This window comes from Echinops telfairi, unplaced genomic scaffold (genome assembly GCF_000313985.2).
Source record: "Echinops telfairi isolate 266 unplaced genomic scaffold, ASM31398v2 ScPeMD7_23;HRSCAF=83, whole genome shotgun sequence".
NCBI classification, from domain to species: Eukaryota; Metazoa; Chordata; class Mammalia; order Afrosoricida; family Tenrecidae; genus Echinops; species Echinops telfairi.
This window is the reverse complement of record NW_022103920.1, coordinates 10,425,589-10,440,676: the sequence shown is the minus strand read 5'-3', so window position 1 is coordinate 10,440,676 and position 15,088 is coordinate 10,425,589. Positions and strand designations below refer to the sequence as shown.

General features: G+C 44.1%; 1 protein-coding gene across 1 annotated transcript in view; it reads right to left on the bottom strand.

The window, feature by feature from the left end:
- The window catches only part of CNOT4 (CCR4-NOT transcription complex subunit 4), a 140,097-nt gene that overhangs the window by 34,620 nt on the left and 90,389 nt on the right, over positions 1–15,088 (bottom strand). The window contains exons 4-9 of the mRNA XM_004707826.2: positions 10,600–10,686; positions 9,793–9,894; positions 9,084–9,209; positions 5,974–6,107; positions 1,766–1,794; positions 1,001–1,029 (exon numbers count right to left, since the gene is read on the bottom strand). Coding sequence (XP_004707883.1) covers positions 1,001–1,029; positions 1,766–1,794; positions 5,974–6,107; positions 9,084–9,209; positions 9,793–9,894; positions 10,600–10,686 — 507 coding nt within the window. The remainder of the gene's footprint in view (positions 1–1,000; positions 1,030–1,765; positions 1,795–5,973; positions 6,108–9,083; positions 9,210–9,792; positions 9,895–10,599; positions 10,687–15,088) is intronic.

Here is a 15,088-nt window from a genome sequence, read left to right as displayed (position 1 = left end):
AATGTACAAATGTGCTTTACACAATGGATGGATGTATGGATTGTGATGAGTCGTATGAGCCCCTAATAAAACGATAAATAAAGAAATAAATAGATTGGATGCTGCCCAAATGCATAGGTCAAGATTCAAATCCCTCATTTACTTTTGTGCACATATAACATACTCGTTTTCCATTACAGTTATTTAAATAGCACTCCCATTTTTCTGTATGATAGGACGTAAGTTCCTGAAATGCTCTCTGCAGGTTCTTAAGAGTCAGACATTTCTTTAAATAATTCAATATCCTAATTGTAACCACAGAAAAAGTACATGTGTACATACACACAGAGAAACAAACATTTGTGTAAATTATTGACAGATGGAAACAGTAATTTCTATTTCCACCGAAAGAAAACAAGTACAAAGCAAACTGCTAACATCAAGTTCATTTTTACTGTCTGACTTTAAAGACAAAATAAAATCTCCATAAACATCCTACCACTGACTGAGTGGCACCATTCCTATACTGAGTTTTATTTCACTGAGCACATGACAAGGGAATAAGTATTAGTATCCCAATGTGTCCTCATAAAGTACCCTACAAAAGTAAGATCTTAAATTTCTCAATTTTTTTTATTTCCTGGAAATATATCCAACATCATTTTAAACTGAAGACTAATGGGACCACACTTAGGTATTTGCTCTAGTGAAACATTTTAACCAGGGCTGGTACCCGCTCTGAATCCCAGGTGTGTCCTCTGCAGGGACACCATCAAATGTTCTCAATTCTGAAATTGACTGGGAGAGCACTGTTACTCATCACGCAGATCTCCAGTTAGTGCAGACCAGGAAAGGTACCTCCAAAGGGGCAGTTATGGACAGTTCCATGAGGGAACTCAAATTTAATCAGGTCCTTAAGATAAGGTGACCAGATTTTAACATCGGTAAAGCGGGACACCACTGATAAAACTCATATCCTGGCGAAATAGCCACATGGCAGCCGAAAACCGTATGTCCTAGCTTGTTGTGCATTCTTTCCAAACATCGGAGCTTTTTAAAAACGCCGCGGAACACGGGAAAAATTGTTCAAAAGCGGGATGTCTGGTCACCTTAGTGAAAGGACACCATGGAAGGCTGGGCAGCATACGGATCCAGGAAGGCCCCTAAAGTTACAAACGAGGTTGAGAGAGAGAAAGCTAGTGTGACGAATGTACAAGGTGGTTAGAGTAGCACTGAGAGGTATTAACAGAAAGGTAGAAAGAGGTTAGACTCAGAAATGACAAAGTTGGGCTTTAGGAGGGCTGGCAGGGTGATGGCACGACGAAGGTCAAACTGGAGCTGTTCTGATCATCTGAAAACAAGGACTTCCAGATGAGCAGAAGCGTCTGCAAATGAAAGGATGACGGCAAAACATGACAACGGAACAGGCTTGTGGCATTACTTCAGTTCACCTCCCCAGCCACCATCAATAAAGAACACGGAATAGAAGTTTTCACACAGGTGAGGTCAGTCTTTCTAAAACGCAGGCTTCCTTAAGGACTAAAGTGCACCCAGCCCAAGCCCTGGTATTTTCAGCTGCCTCATACACACACGAAAGCTGGACAATGAATAAGGAAGCCCAAAGGAGAATTGATAGATCTGAATTATGAAACTGGGGAAGTACAGCCAGAATGCTACTTAGAAAGGGCAAGGGGAAGGCTCTGTCTCATACATTTTGGGTAAGCTATCAGGAGAGACCAGTCCCTAGAGAAGGACATCAGGCTTGGTACAGCAGAGGGTCAGTGACAAAGAGATGGAGATGGCCTGGCAAAGTGGCTGTTAATGCTGGGCTCACGCATAGGAGAGCGAGGATGGCGCACGGTATCAGGCAGTGTTTTGCTCTCTATATACACAGGGTTCAACGGACTCAACGGCACCTAAGACCAACAACAATGTAGCAGCGAGAAAAACAATGAGTCAAGTCTCTACTTAGTCATCATTTTGCATTTTGGTCACAGTGTAGCCTTTGAAAAGACACGATGTATTTCAGTTGAATTTAGATACACAAATGCTCCTTGAGATGTGTTTTTTCTTCCAGGAAATAAGGGGTATAACAACTCTCTCTAGCTGCCCCAGGGTCCACTCTTTCCATCCCACCCCACTAAAAAACTAAGACAGTGGGACTAACCAAGACAGTGGATCCCTTACATTTTCAACTATAGTCTACTGAGAAGGGAGTTCTGGGGGCGCCATAGGCGATACACTGAGTTGCTAACCACGAGGTTAGTGGTTCAAAAGACACCCCCACTCATTTGCCAGTTGGCTACTGTGTGCACAAATGAGAGCACTTCAAGACGTGTGGGGAAAGCACCAGGGCTTTTTAGAACACTTTGAAACCCCTGTGTATGTCAAGCACAACATGGAAGGAAGCCTTTTCAGAGAATGGCAAAACAAGTCTCAGAAAAATTCTACAAATTCATGACTTTGTCCGTAGCGCCAAATTTTAGCAAACCTTAATAACGTATCTATTTAGTTTACCAGTAAACGGTGCTCAGTGGGAACTGCAAGTTCTTGGGAAAACTCCAGAGGAAAGAAGAGAGTATCTCTCTGGAGACCCACATTACACAGCCCAGCCCCCTCTCAAGGTCCTCAATGTTCCGGACCATTCCTGAGGCCACCCCCAATCCAGGACTGGCATCAGCGACCGGCCCCTCCACATCAACCACTGACCATTACGTTGGGCTGTGGGTTCTCTCCAGGAAAATGTACACATCATATCTTGATATCTATTCATGATTCCCCCGGCTCTGCTACAGACCAGTTCTGACAAGTCTCAAGAGTATGTGAACCCCAGGGGTAGAAGACCAGGGTCCTGCATGGCCCTCCCATTCTGTTGAACACACAGGCTCTCCAGTCGTCGCTTCAAAGTCCCGCCTTTTTTTTAGATGTACATTTAAGGTGTACATTTTCTGACAATGTCTTAAATGCCATCAAAGTTTACACATTCCTAAAGAAGTTTTCTCTTCCCCACTTCTCTAGCTAATCCTCTACTGCCACCAATCTATGACCTAGGAATGATTTGGCTCAATACTTCATCGAGTTCTTGGAATTGACAACCTACCACTATACAAGGAGGCTTCAAAGAGTTTATGGAAAAATGGAATTAAAAGATAACAAGATTTTTCTACAACTTTTTTGAACCTCTTCATATCTAGCCTAAGGTAAGACTTCCAGCATCACACATCTTCAAGGTCAAACTACCTGTGGTTAGAGCATAGTTTTGTTGGTCATGTTAATTTGTCCTACCAGTGTGTCTTCAGAACTCCCTCTATCCCCTCGTGGACACAATGGGAGAGCGGAAGTACAAGGAGCTTAAGCATGAAAGCACTAGAGACGTGGTCAGACCCTGGCCTGCCACTTTGTGTGGGACAATGGCCAACCTGTCACCTCTTAGAGACTTCACTTTCTTACAATGATCCCAACCACACAAGACTTCCCAGGAGATTAGGTGAACACAGAAGATGCCAAAATTTGCTCTACCCTCCTTTTACTTCTGTCTAAAACTGAACGCCTTGGTTCCCACAATTGTAATAGTGGCTAGTGTGACTGAGCCACAAAATCAAGAAATCACCACTCTACAGCTTGAGACCCTGACCCCAAAGATTCCAGGGCTACATGATTCCAAGATCCATTGTCAGCTTAAAGGAAAATAATAAATTGGGAATTAAGTATTTTCACATTGTGGTTACTAACATTTCTCTCAAACAAAATATGAAAAATCAAAACAGATATATAGACTTCCCTTGAAGAGCACAACAAGGAGCCTACCTCTAATTTTCACACAGGGATTCCCACAGGTAGAGGAGATGGTAGAGACCCAGCAGTAGAGGAACATGGGAGTGAAATGAAAGCACTTCTCAGAGGGACAAGAGACTTACACAGAGACGTGTAATAGCTGGAAAGACTCAGTAGTGTTTAGGTCTGCCAAAATGGATTGATGAAACTAATATATTTCAAAACGCAAAAACATGGTCAGCTAGTTGGGGAGAGACTGATCTCTAGACAGTAAAACTACTTAGTTAATGCCAAAACAAAGCAATGCTAACTACAAAGACAGAAAACAAGAAACACACACAAGCAGTTATTTCTCTGGTTGGCCTTTGGGTAGAGAAGGTCTCTATAAGCACAAAAGGAAAAGATTGACTTTATCACATACAAACTACCCACCGATTCATATAAAACACCCCATTATCATTCTAACAGAAAAGGGTGAAAGGTAGCTTATGTCCCACAGGTTTAATACCCTTAACACAGAGACCTTCACACAGATGAGAAAGAAGAGATCAGCACAGATCAAACCTGAGGCAGGTAGGAACTCAGTAAAAAAACGAGGAAGTCTATTTATTTATCTAATTATCAAGTATGGGAACTGATTACAAGGATCTACATGTGACCTCCTCCCTGGGGGATGGACAACAGAAAAGTGGGTGAAGGGAGACGTCGGATAGTGCAAGATATGACAAAATAATAATTTATAAATTATCAAGGGCTCATGAGGGAGGGGGGAGCAGGGAGAGAGGGGAAAAATGAGGACCTGATGCCAGGGGTTTAAGTGGAGAGCAAATGTTAGGTCAAATCTGTGTCCAGGCTGGAACAGATAAGTATGGTTCAGATAACTAACGTCAGCCAAATGTTTGTCTTAGCAGTGTTGTTGCTGCTGTTAGGTTCTGACTCAGTGACCCACTATATACAACAGAACAAAACACTTCCTGGTTCTGTGCCATCTTTGTAATTGTTGATAGGTTTGAGCCCATTGTTACAATGGGCTGTGTCAATCCCTCTGGTGGAGGGTCTTCCTCTTTGTGCCGACCTCCTACTCTACCAGGTCTCTCCTGAGAACATGCCCAAAGTATGTGAAGCAAAGTTCGTCCATCCTTGCTTCTCAGAAGCAACCAGGTTATATTTCTTCCAAGATAGAATTTTGTTCTCATACAAACAAATGCATTTATTACATCTTATACTAACAAGTATATAGTACCTCTTTCTATGCATAATATGTATGGCTATGTATGTGTGTGTATACACAAGAAATAAATATTTAAATTTAAATAGGTTTTAGTAGTTAAATATCAGCTTTTAACAGGAATAAACTTAAACACTTCAAACATTTAAACACAAGAACATCTTTCTGAAGAAATCCACTCAGGCGACAATCCACGTGGTTACTAGTATCTGCATTTTAAAAATAGCTCTCCCATTACTTTAGTGCTAAACATTTAGTTTCTACACCTCAAAGTATTACTTAACTTTAATTCTGGATTGTAAAAAAGGAGAATCTAGCTTAACTGTAGCAATTTCTTTTAAATAAATAAAATAAAATAAAATCATTTTCAGTTTTTAAATTAAAAATAAACAGAACAAAGATCCTGCAGCCCCAAATGTAAAGGATGTTCGGGATTGAGTACAACCCCAAAATAGATTTTTTTTATTAATTAGACTGTTTCAGACCATCCCCAACTATGATCCAAAGTCTACAGATCACTGCATCAGAATGGGACATGGCAATCAGAACTATCCATTTGCTTAAGCACAGGTATGATGTTGGTTTACTGGAAACTCCAAAGGCACGATTCTGAATACCGGATACCCTCCCACTCATAGGATGTAAGACGTTAGTGACGCCTGGGGCCAGCTCTGTGGCACCACCACACTTCACTCTCCCTTTTACAGTATTTCCCCGTTATGCCAAGGGGAATCCACAGCTCAGTGCGGAGACACTAAGATGGCTTACTTCCTTTCTAAGAAGGAGGGTGGCCCCAGGGCCCAGTGAAGTCTGCACATCCCTGCAGAAGATGAACCTATCCGGGGTGTCTCAAGTGTCATCAGAAACAGCAAGGGCTGTGAGTCAAGAGGAACTTCCTCTCTAGCTAACCAAGTCTGCCCTGAAAGGTCCCATGGCAGCACTCATCAGGAGAGGAGGAGGTGCCGGCTGACTGCAGGAGCATCAGTACTTACGTGTCGTACCTCTGCAGTGCGGTCACTTTGTTCTTATTCTTGTCAACTGAACCCGTAGACAGCTGGAGAAAATTGGGATTTAATTTATATAATTCTTGAAGTAACTTCTGTTCATATTCTTGGTGTTTGCCCGCCTAGTGAGAGAAGAGATGAAACTGCAGTGGGGTTCACAGTAGAGCTGGTGTAAGTTATCGAACTACATTCTGGATTGTAAGCGGTGCCCTAGAGGAAGTGGCAAGCTCCTCCGTGGCACCACAAACACCTGTGAGGGTGGTATCCCACTCCTAGGCCCCTGCAAGTTCTCCCCACACAACTACGTGTTGCACAGTAAGGCTCTTCCCCGTTCAGAACACACTTATGACATAGAAACACGTATGAAGAAAACTGTTCACTGGCTCAAACACTGACAGTTGGGTTTCAACTACTTGCATGTCTGTAATTGACACAGGAAGTATCTTTCTAACAGGCCTGACTGGAGAGCAACCCAAGGCAAACCATCCCCCCAGCTCTTTCTTGCAGTGCTAAACACCGTGGGCTACACTGGTAGCACGTTTATCTCTACTTCCCACTGTGCCAACATGAAGTTAAAATTCCATTATTCTGTGTCTACCCTCCCCTTTCCTCTTCTGTTCCAACAGCAAAATAAAAATGAATGTGTTCTAAACTCTAGGCCAACCCAAAACCAAACTCACTGCCATCACATCATTTTGGGTTCACTACAATCCTTTATAGTGTTTCTGACACTATATAGTGTTTCAGAAAGCCTCATCTTTCTCCTGTGGAGTGACCGATAGAGTTGAACCGCCGACCTTGCGGTTAGCGGTCCATTTGCTTACATGATAGGACCACCAGGGCTACAGCGGTCAGTAATCTATGCAGCCTATGAGACAAATCCAGCTAACTACCCATTTTTACAAAGAAATTCTTAGCAGAACACATTCATGCTCATCTATTTACATTTCGTCCTGACTTAAGCTGGCTTCCTGATACGGGGGTGAATAGCTATGACAGAGAGAGCATGGCCCAGAAAGCCTACAACAGGTACTTGCTGATCTTTCACTGAAAAACTCTGCCAGCCTCTGCTCCAGGCACAGGAAGACAATGCCGGTTGACGGCAAGGGTAGTTGTGAGTCTGGAGGGAGGAGCCCTGGGGGCACAGGGGGTAAAGACTTGTGCTGTGAACCACTACCATCAGCAGTTTGGGCCCACCAGATGCTCTGTGGGAAAATGATAAGGCTATCGACTCCAGTCAAGATATACAGCCTGAGAAGCTTCCAGGGGCAGTTCTACTGCATCCTATAAGGTCGTTGCTGTGAGTCAGAATTGACTCAATGGCAGTGAGGATGAACTGTCAAAAGGCACTGTCACAAACATCGAGGAAGAAAATACTCATAAGCTGGCTATGGAATCTAGCTGAACACAAACATAAAGGGCAATGAAATGACCTTGACCCACCTTTTGCGGTCTGCGTGTTTATCGGGCCTGGACGGACAAGGATCACAGTATTTTAACTTACCTCCAGGGGTGTGGTCTACATAAATACTATTGCCAAACCAAAAGAGCAAAACCCTAAAAGCTGGCAAGGGCAATCCTACACAATGCATCATCCCTCCCTGATCCCAGGGCCTGTTTCAAGTAGACCTAGAAAGGCTTCCCATGGCACCAAACTATGAGGGAGGTCCTAACAAGCTAGGATCCTCCAATTTCCTTTCTATACTACGGAAGTACTTTAACACTTCCTTTTCAAAGTGACTTAAACTCAGGTAAAGAAAAGCCAGATTCAGAACACTCTGAAATGAATTTAAAGCATCAAGAAAGAAAGAAAAATGCCGTTAGATGCGAAGGTTACATCTTTAAAACATGACAACTCTTTCTACCATCAGTTGAGGAGCTTTTATGGCCTTTGGTAGCCACAGAAAGCTCAACATGATCATTCTTATGATTCTACAGGGCAATTCCTGAGAGACAGGTTAAATCCCATTACAGCTAAGTTATAAGGGACTGTCCATCAATTTCTTTCACTGTTCAATAAGACAGAAAATGAGACCAGATAGAGTTTGGGAATCTCCCTCGGCAGAGATTTCCATTGGGAGAGTGCTTTGGGATGTAATATATTCTCAGCATGAAATTTAGTTTTCATTAAAAAAAAATTCAAGCGGTTATTACATAAGAAAATCAGCAAGTCAGCTATTCCTATTAAGTAGCAGAAGGACCTAAATTTAACACCGTCTTTGATCGCAAAGACATCAATGTTAAGCAACTCCAATGTGTCTAGTATAACGGGATTTAATCTGTAGGCACTCCCTAGCCGGCCTTCTCCAGTTGGAGCTGGAGAACAAAAGGTAGCAATGAATGCCCCCCACCTTCTAAATGAGAAGTATTCCTGCCAAAGTCCACAGCAACAATCTGAAGTCCTCATCTACAATAGGGATGGGCAGCATTGTGCTTTGGTATAATCCTCATTTAAAATGCCGTATGGTCAACAGTTTTACTTCTAAAGGCATGTTTAGACTACAAATTGAAAGGAGACAGGAGAAGAGGAAATGTAAAAAAGAACATAGGAGATGTTAAACCTTCCATCCACCCTTCACAGGACACTGTCTCAGTGGACATTTTCAAGGGGAGGAGTGTTGTTAAGATGTTAGCTCAGCAGCATCATTCGACACAATATAATTTTCCAGCATGCTCTGAAAGGAGTAGAGATTAGGCAAAAACCCAACTACTAATTACAGTCTCCCTCTCCACGTTTATTTCACTGACATTTCTCTTCAAGTAACATTTCCCAACGAGTTTCCCATGGCCCACGTGTTGGGAGTGTGCTAGGCACTCGACCTCCCCTGCTGACTGTGAGCTGGTCCAGTAAAGACTCCTGAGAAGAAGCCTGCAGGAAGGAATCTGCTCATCTTGAGTGAATCTCAGACTCAGGTTGAGCACAGAGCCTTCTGTATTATGACGTCCCACAGAACACTTTTGTTTGGAAAATACTACTGTAAGGAAGAACAGTTTAACAAAAATGCAAAAAACCCTCTAACTTTACTTTTGTCATATGAACTTGGAAAGAAAAAGTACTCCCTTGTCTGCAAAGTTGATAATTCACATTACTTTACTACCTGCATTTCCTCTTTTGTGAAGCTGGCCGCCTCGTCCCCCAGTTCATGGAGATACATGCAGTCGGGCTTTGGACACTGCATATTCTTTAAGAAGTAGCTGCAGTACTTTGTTGTGCCTAGAGATGCCTGCAGGAAGAGGAGGAGGGGGGGGTGAAGAGAAGGGCCTCAAAATGCGAGCTGATAGCACAAGCAGAATGTCCTCATGAGAGTGATCTCTGCACTGGCAGCCAGGCCCAGCCCCGACAGCAGCTGTGGGGGCCCGAACACGGAACACTGGAGAGCCGAGCTCCTCCTGAGAGGTTCTGTCCCAGCTGTCCCTCAAAAACTACAGGACACACCCCACTTGGGAGCAGACAGACAGAGCGAGTCTGCTCCCAGCTGGAAGCGGTTAGGGCCCTCAAGCCCCCTCAGTCCTTTTCAGATAGGGGCTGTCTCGCTTCCATTTATATGAAAGCCCAGCCTGGCAGGAGCCTTGACTCACCCTGGCATTCACCGGGGTCTAAAGACTTCAGGACAACAAATGGGAAGCAGTACCCATTTCTGATGGAGAATAACGGTTCCTTCTCCAAAGAGAGAGCTGTCGATGGCTATGGGTGCGTAAGAGGCGATCTTAATAAAGGGCCTCTACATTCCCTCGGCGGTGCCAGGCTCTCCTCCATGTGCTATCTTCTCTCCCTCCCCTGCAAAGACTCAAATAGGGCCACATTACCTTAAGTGTTCTGCCATCTACCACCACGTTGTTGACACACTGTATGGCTCTGAGCGCATCTTCGGACCGGATATAGGTCACATAAGCACTGGCGCTGGGACCCTACAGGGGAGACATCCCGTCCCACGGTGGTTAGTTTCAAAGGACACCATCGAAACCCTCTTGCAGCCTGACTAGGGGAGCCACAGTCCTTTTCTGCCATGCTAATTATAATTAACACACGGTCGGGATTGACTCCACCACAGTGGTAGGACATAGCTCGATAAAATAACATCTTAGGTTTGGTTTTATTTTTTCTAAAAAGTGATTGGACAGGCTCGTTAAGGCTATTTTAAAAAAAAGTATTTTTAATTTAGTTTGAAGGGAAAAAGAAAAAAGAAAAAGGTCACCACGCTGTGTTAAATTATGTTCTCCCCCAAATAAAGGCAATCTATAGGACTATTCTATCTGCTTGTATCAGCACAGCAACGATGCTCTATATATAGGTTTTCAATATCTGAAAATATTATTGATTGGAAATTTCTAATTATTAGTATGCCTGAAAACAGACTCAATTCCCCATCCCCTTCCCCCTTCTCTAAATCTCTGTCCTGTGCTTTCCCTTTTATTACTAGTAATTCCATGAAGTCCGTCCTACAGGCATCCAGTGAGCACCCACACTTCCCCATCCCGCCATGAGAGGGCACTACACTCCGCAGGTCCCTGACCCTCCACTTTCTAACCACGGAGAGCAAGTTTTCCTTCTGAACAGCCCAGGTCAAGCCCAGACCGTAGGGAGGAAAGGCAAAAATCCCTATAGTTAGTTACCTGTGAGCCTGCATATGATGTGCTATTATTGATGACAACTTTATGTATTTTACCAAACTTCCCAAAATATTCTGGTCGTTTTAAAACCTATAAAAGAAGAAGAGAGAAGGTATAAACTGTCCCCGTTTTCATCAACGTCATCCATGTAATGGGGACATTCACCAACCCTCTTCAGTGAAAGGAGACAGAGCTACTGTTGAGACTCATCGACGTGGCCTACTCCCTAATGACAACGCTGCGCTGACCTCAGGGCGCCCTTCCTCCAAGTCTCAGAGAGCTTCCATATCGACACGGTAAAAAGAAGCTAGGACTCCCTAAATTTGGAGTGATCTTCTATGCTCTAATAGCTGCACCAAGAATCGCTAGGGCTCTTACCTGCACAATATTATTACATATACACCAGATAAGACTTTTAAGCGCAATTTCATTAACACAATTTCATTAACAATGGCCAAAATTACAAATTAAAGGCAGAAGAAATCGAGGACAAATTGTCTTTATCCAGAAATCTACAGTATGCAACAATACTTAGTACAAATAAAAATGCTGTTTTTATAAACTACAAAGTCAAATCTGAGTGGCTCTCCAACTTTCTCTGTCTTCTGATTAAGACATGTACTGGGGGGGGGGACGGACAGCGGAGAAGTGGGTGAGGGAGACATGGGATGGGGTAAGATATGATAAAATAATAATAAATTATAAATTATCGGGGGTTCCGGGGGAGTGGGGAGGGAGAGGGGAAAATGAGCTGAAACCAGGGGCTCAAGTGGAAAGTGGGTGTCGTAAGAATGATGAAGTCAACATATGTACTAAAGTGCTGGACACAGATGACGTATGTACAGATTGTGATGAGTTGTATGAGCCCCTAATAAAATGATTATTTTAAAAAAAAGAATAACAAAATAAAATTTGTTCTATTTATATTTAAAAAAAAGACATGTACTGTGCATACAGGTAGCTTACTTATACTTTATGACCCTCGGTTTGATTGTTGTTGTGCGATGGCACCATCCTCAAAAGGACAACAGAGCAGAACACTGCCGGATCCTGTGCCATCCTCACAATCACCTTACGTTGGAGCCGCTGCTGCAGCCACTGTGCCGTCGTCCTGCTCTTTTGTGCTTTTGACTTGACCGAGCATGATGTCCCACCTAAAGGCATGTTCACAACATATGGGATGAATTTTCTCCATTCTGCCTTCTGAGAAATACTCTGGCAGTACTTCTTCCAAGACAGCCTTCCTTGCCTGTTCTTCTGGCAGATCCTGGTGTATGCAGTGACCTTCAGCAACACCGTGACTTATAAACAACAGTTCTTTTCTGGCCTTCCTTGTGCCTTGCCAGCTTTCACAAGCATATGAGAAGACGAAAACACCATGACCTGGTCAGGCACACCTTAGTGCGCAAGGTGTGTCACCTCTGCTCTTGAACACTTTGAAGAGGTCTTGTGCAGGAGGTTTTCCCACCGAGATTCATAAAGGGGAGTCGGGTTGTTACAGCCAATCATAGTGGCTTAGAAGTGGGCCTGAAAAAATCTGAATACACACTGGATATTGGTTTATGGGTGTTCCCACTAAAAGCCTATGAGTAAGAGCGGCAATAAGAGTGCCTGAGGCAATGGCCTGCCGGGTGTTCTCAGCCCAGTCCCAGGGTGAAAGGAGGGTGTAGAGCTGCACTTAGCACTGCAGCTGATGTTTGCCAACTCAGCAAGAAGTCTGGGCGGTCCTGTCGCAGCATCGCCCACCATGGTGGTAGTTCTCAATGGGACAGTCCAGGGCCCCGGCTGGAGTGGTTTGGGTGTTTTGTTTGCTTATTTTGGAAATTTGCAGGAGCTGTTATTAGTGGAAATTGTCCAGGTGATGGGACCTTACTGGTGTCCAGTGGATGAGAGCCAGAGACACTGGACCTCTCAATGCCCAGGCAGGTCCCACACAACCTCTGAATGTTCTACAAGATTACACACAAAACCTGGGTGGCAATGAGTTTATCTTAATCGAAGACAGACAACTTAAAACAGGATGAAGGCAATGGTTGCCCAACTCCAAGAGTATTATCTCCGCCCCTGAATCTATTGGACCTGTGGCAGATTGGTGGACGGAGTGTGTGCTCTGCTGCGAATGTTCTCAACAACAACAGACGCATTTTGGGGTGTGTGTTTAAGTGAGAGTGAGGCTGTTAAAGTCCACTGGTTTATAGAAAGACTTTCTGGCTAGTATTTGAGTATAACATCATCATGAAAGTTCATGATGTGTATTTAATTACTCTCGAATGTGCAGTCCAAAGATTTCTGACTACTCATTCCCTGTTCTTAAGAGCATTTACCAGCTTCCCACTGCCTGCAGGATAAAGTCCAAACTCCTCAGCAGAGTCAGAAAGCCCTTCAGGATCTGTGACCGCTTACCTCGCCCGCCTCATCTCTGACCACTGTCACGCTAATCTCCCAGACAAACAACTCTTGTGGAGGCAGGGTTCTTGCTGGTTCGGAAGCATTTTGTGCACTTCCTGCAGCAGGGCGCACCCCAAGAAGAGCAGAGGGGTGCACATCCTCTCCATGGCCAGGGGCCATCCTTGTGCCCCTAGAGCACACAGTGCTTCTCATTCTGGACCATGACTCGTGTGAAGAACAGAGGCCACCCAGGGCAGCACTCCAAGCTCAGTGTCTTACACCGTCCTAGCACATCACAGGTACTCCATAGAGATTCTTAAAAGAACCAGCTATCTTAATACTGAACCAAAGTTCCATGCAAAGCACACAGGTGGGTCTCAGAGCATGACCAAATGGCCCATGGTGGGTCAGAAAAGGGTTCAAATGTAGGCTCTGCATACTGAGTTGAGCACTTCAGGCTCTGCCTACAAACAACAGTCAAGAAGTAAATGAGGATTCTACTGAATAAAGCCAGCAAAGGGTGTGGGAGGAAGCAGAAGCCCGGTCCACCAGCACGTCACCACCACACACAATGGCACACAGGAGTGTCACAGTGAGCCTATTTTAATACTAACAAGAAACATAAAGGGCCTGTGACAGAATTATGAATGCCCAACGACGTGCCTGGTAGCTACAATAGCTTGCTACATAGTCTCTGGGAACACAGTCAAGTGTTCATGAACATTACACCAAGAAAAATAAACTTGGTCATCAGACAGATGGTCAAAAGGATGAATGGACAGAAAGTACTAGACCTGGGGGATTTAAGTCCTGACCCCTTGTGAAATGCCTTTGGGATCACAGGGCAGTGCTGAACTTCCACGAGCCTCCGTTTCTCATTGGTAAAATGAAATGATTGTGTCTTTACAGTCCTTTAGGCCTTGGAACAAGTGCTCACTTCTGGCAACCACACATAACCTGGGGCAGCCCTGACTGTCTCTGCTAACCAGAGGCCATCCTTCAAGCCTAACCTTAGTCACCTTTTCCTCAAAGAGGCTTCCCTGCCCTTAAGGCCCCAGACCTCCCTTGCTCAGCATACTGACAACTACGTAAGTTCTCTTCCCTCCATTAATCTGTAAGCCCTTTTAGAGCAGAGACTGTGCCTGGCTTGTCAATCAATGACTTTATCCCCAACTTCAGAGTGTCTAACACATCATCACCACCTCTAATCTACTTTAGCCTCTAATTACTGTATCTCCTAAAACAGCTTTGTTTCTACTGACAAATGAATGAATAGATCTGACAATAAATCTTGGTGTGAAGCCTTTTGGTGTTCAAAAGTTAATTTCAAAATACGTCTTAAATCTTCCTAATCTCTCCCGATTTGTTAATCAGGATTCAATGTAATGTAAAATTGTTCGATGATAAACACATTATAGGGATCTTGCCTGACTTGGAGGAGCCTGGGTTAGGAACCAAGCTGCTACCCACAAAGTCAGCAGTTCAAAACCACCAACCACTATGCAGAAGGAAAATAAGGCTTTCTGCTCCCATAAGGATTTACAGCCTCAAAAGGGCAGTTCTACTCTGCCCTACAGGGTCTCCATGAGTCCGAGTCAAGTCGACAGTAGGGAGTCTGGTTTGGAGTCTTGGTCTTGGAAGCTAGACTCCTGTTCCTAATGAGGGAAGTCAGTTTCACCTCATAAAGACCGTCCATGACCAAGAACTTCCCCATGTTATTTTGAAGGCTGTAAATTTGTCTGGAGATACATGACCACAGTGGACTGACACAGTGGCTGGTAGGTTGAATCTCCAACTTTTCCATTAGCAGTTAGGCCACCAAGGCTCCTGGAAGCTGTACTAGTAAATTTAAAGTTGGTCTGTTGTTACTGCAGATGCTATCGAGTTGGCTCCAGTGCATCAGTCCAACAGAATGAACCCTGCCAGTCTGTGCCACCACCCACACAGCGCCACATGTGAGCCACTGTTGCAGCAACTGTGTCAATCCACCTGTCCAGGGTCTGTCTCTTTTTTACTTGTCCTTAACTTTACCACGCATGATGTCCTTCTCTGAGGACCGCTCTCTCCTGATAAGATATCCAAAGCGAGCGAAATAAAAGTCTTA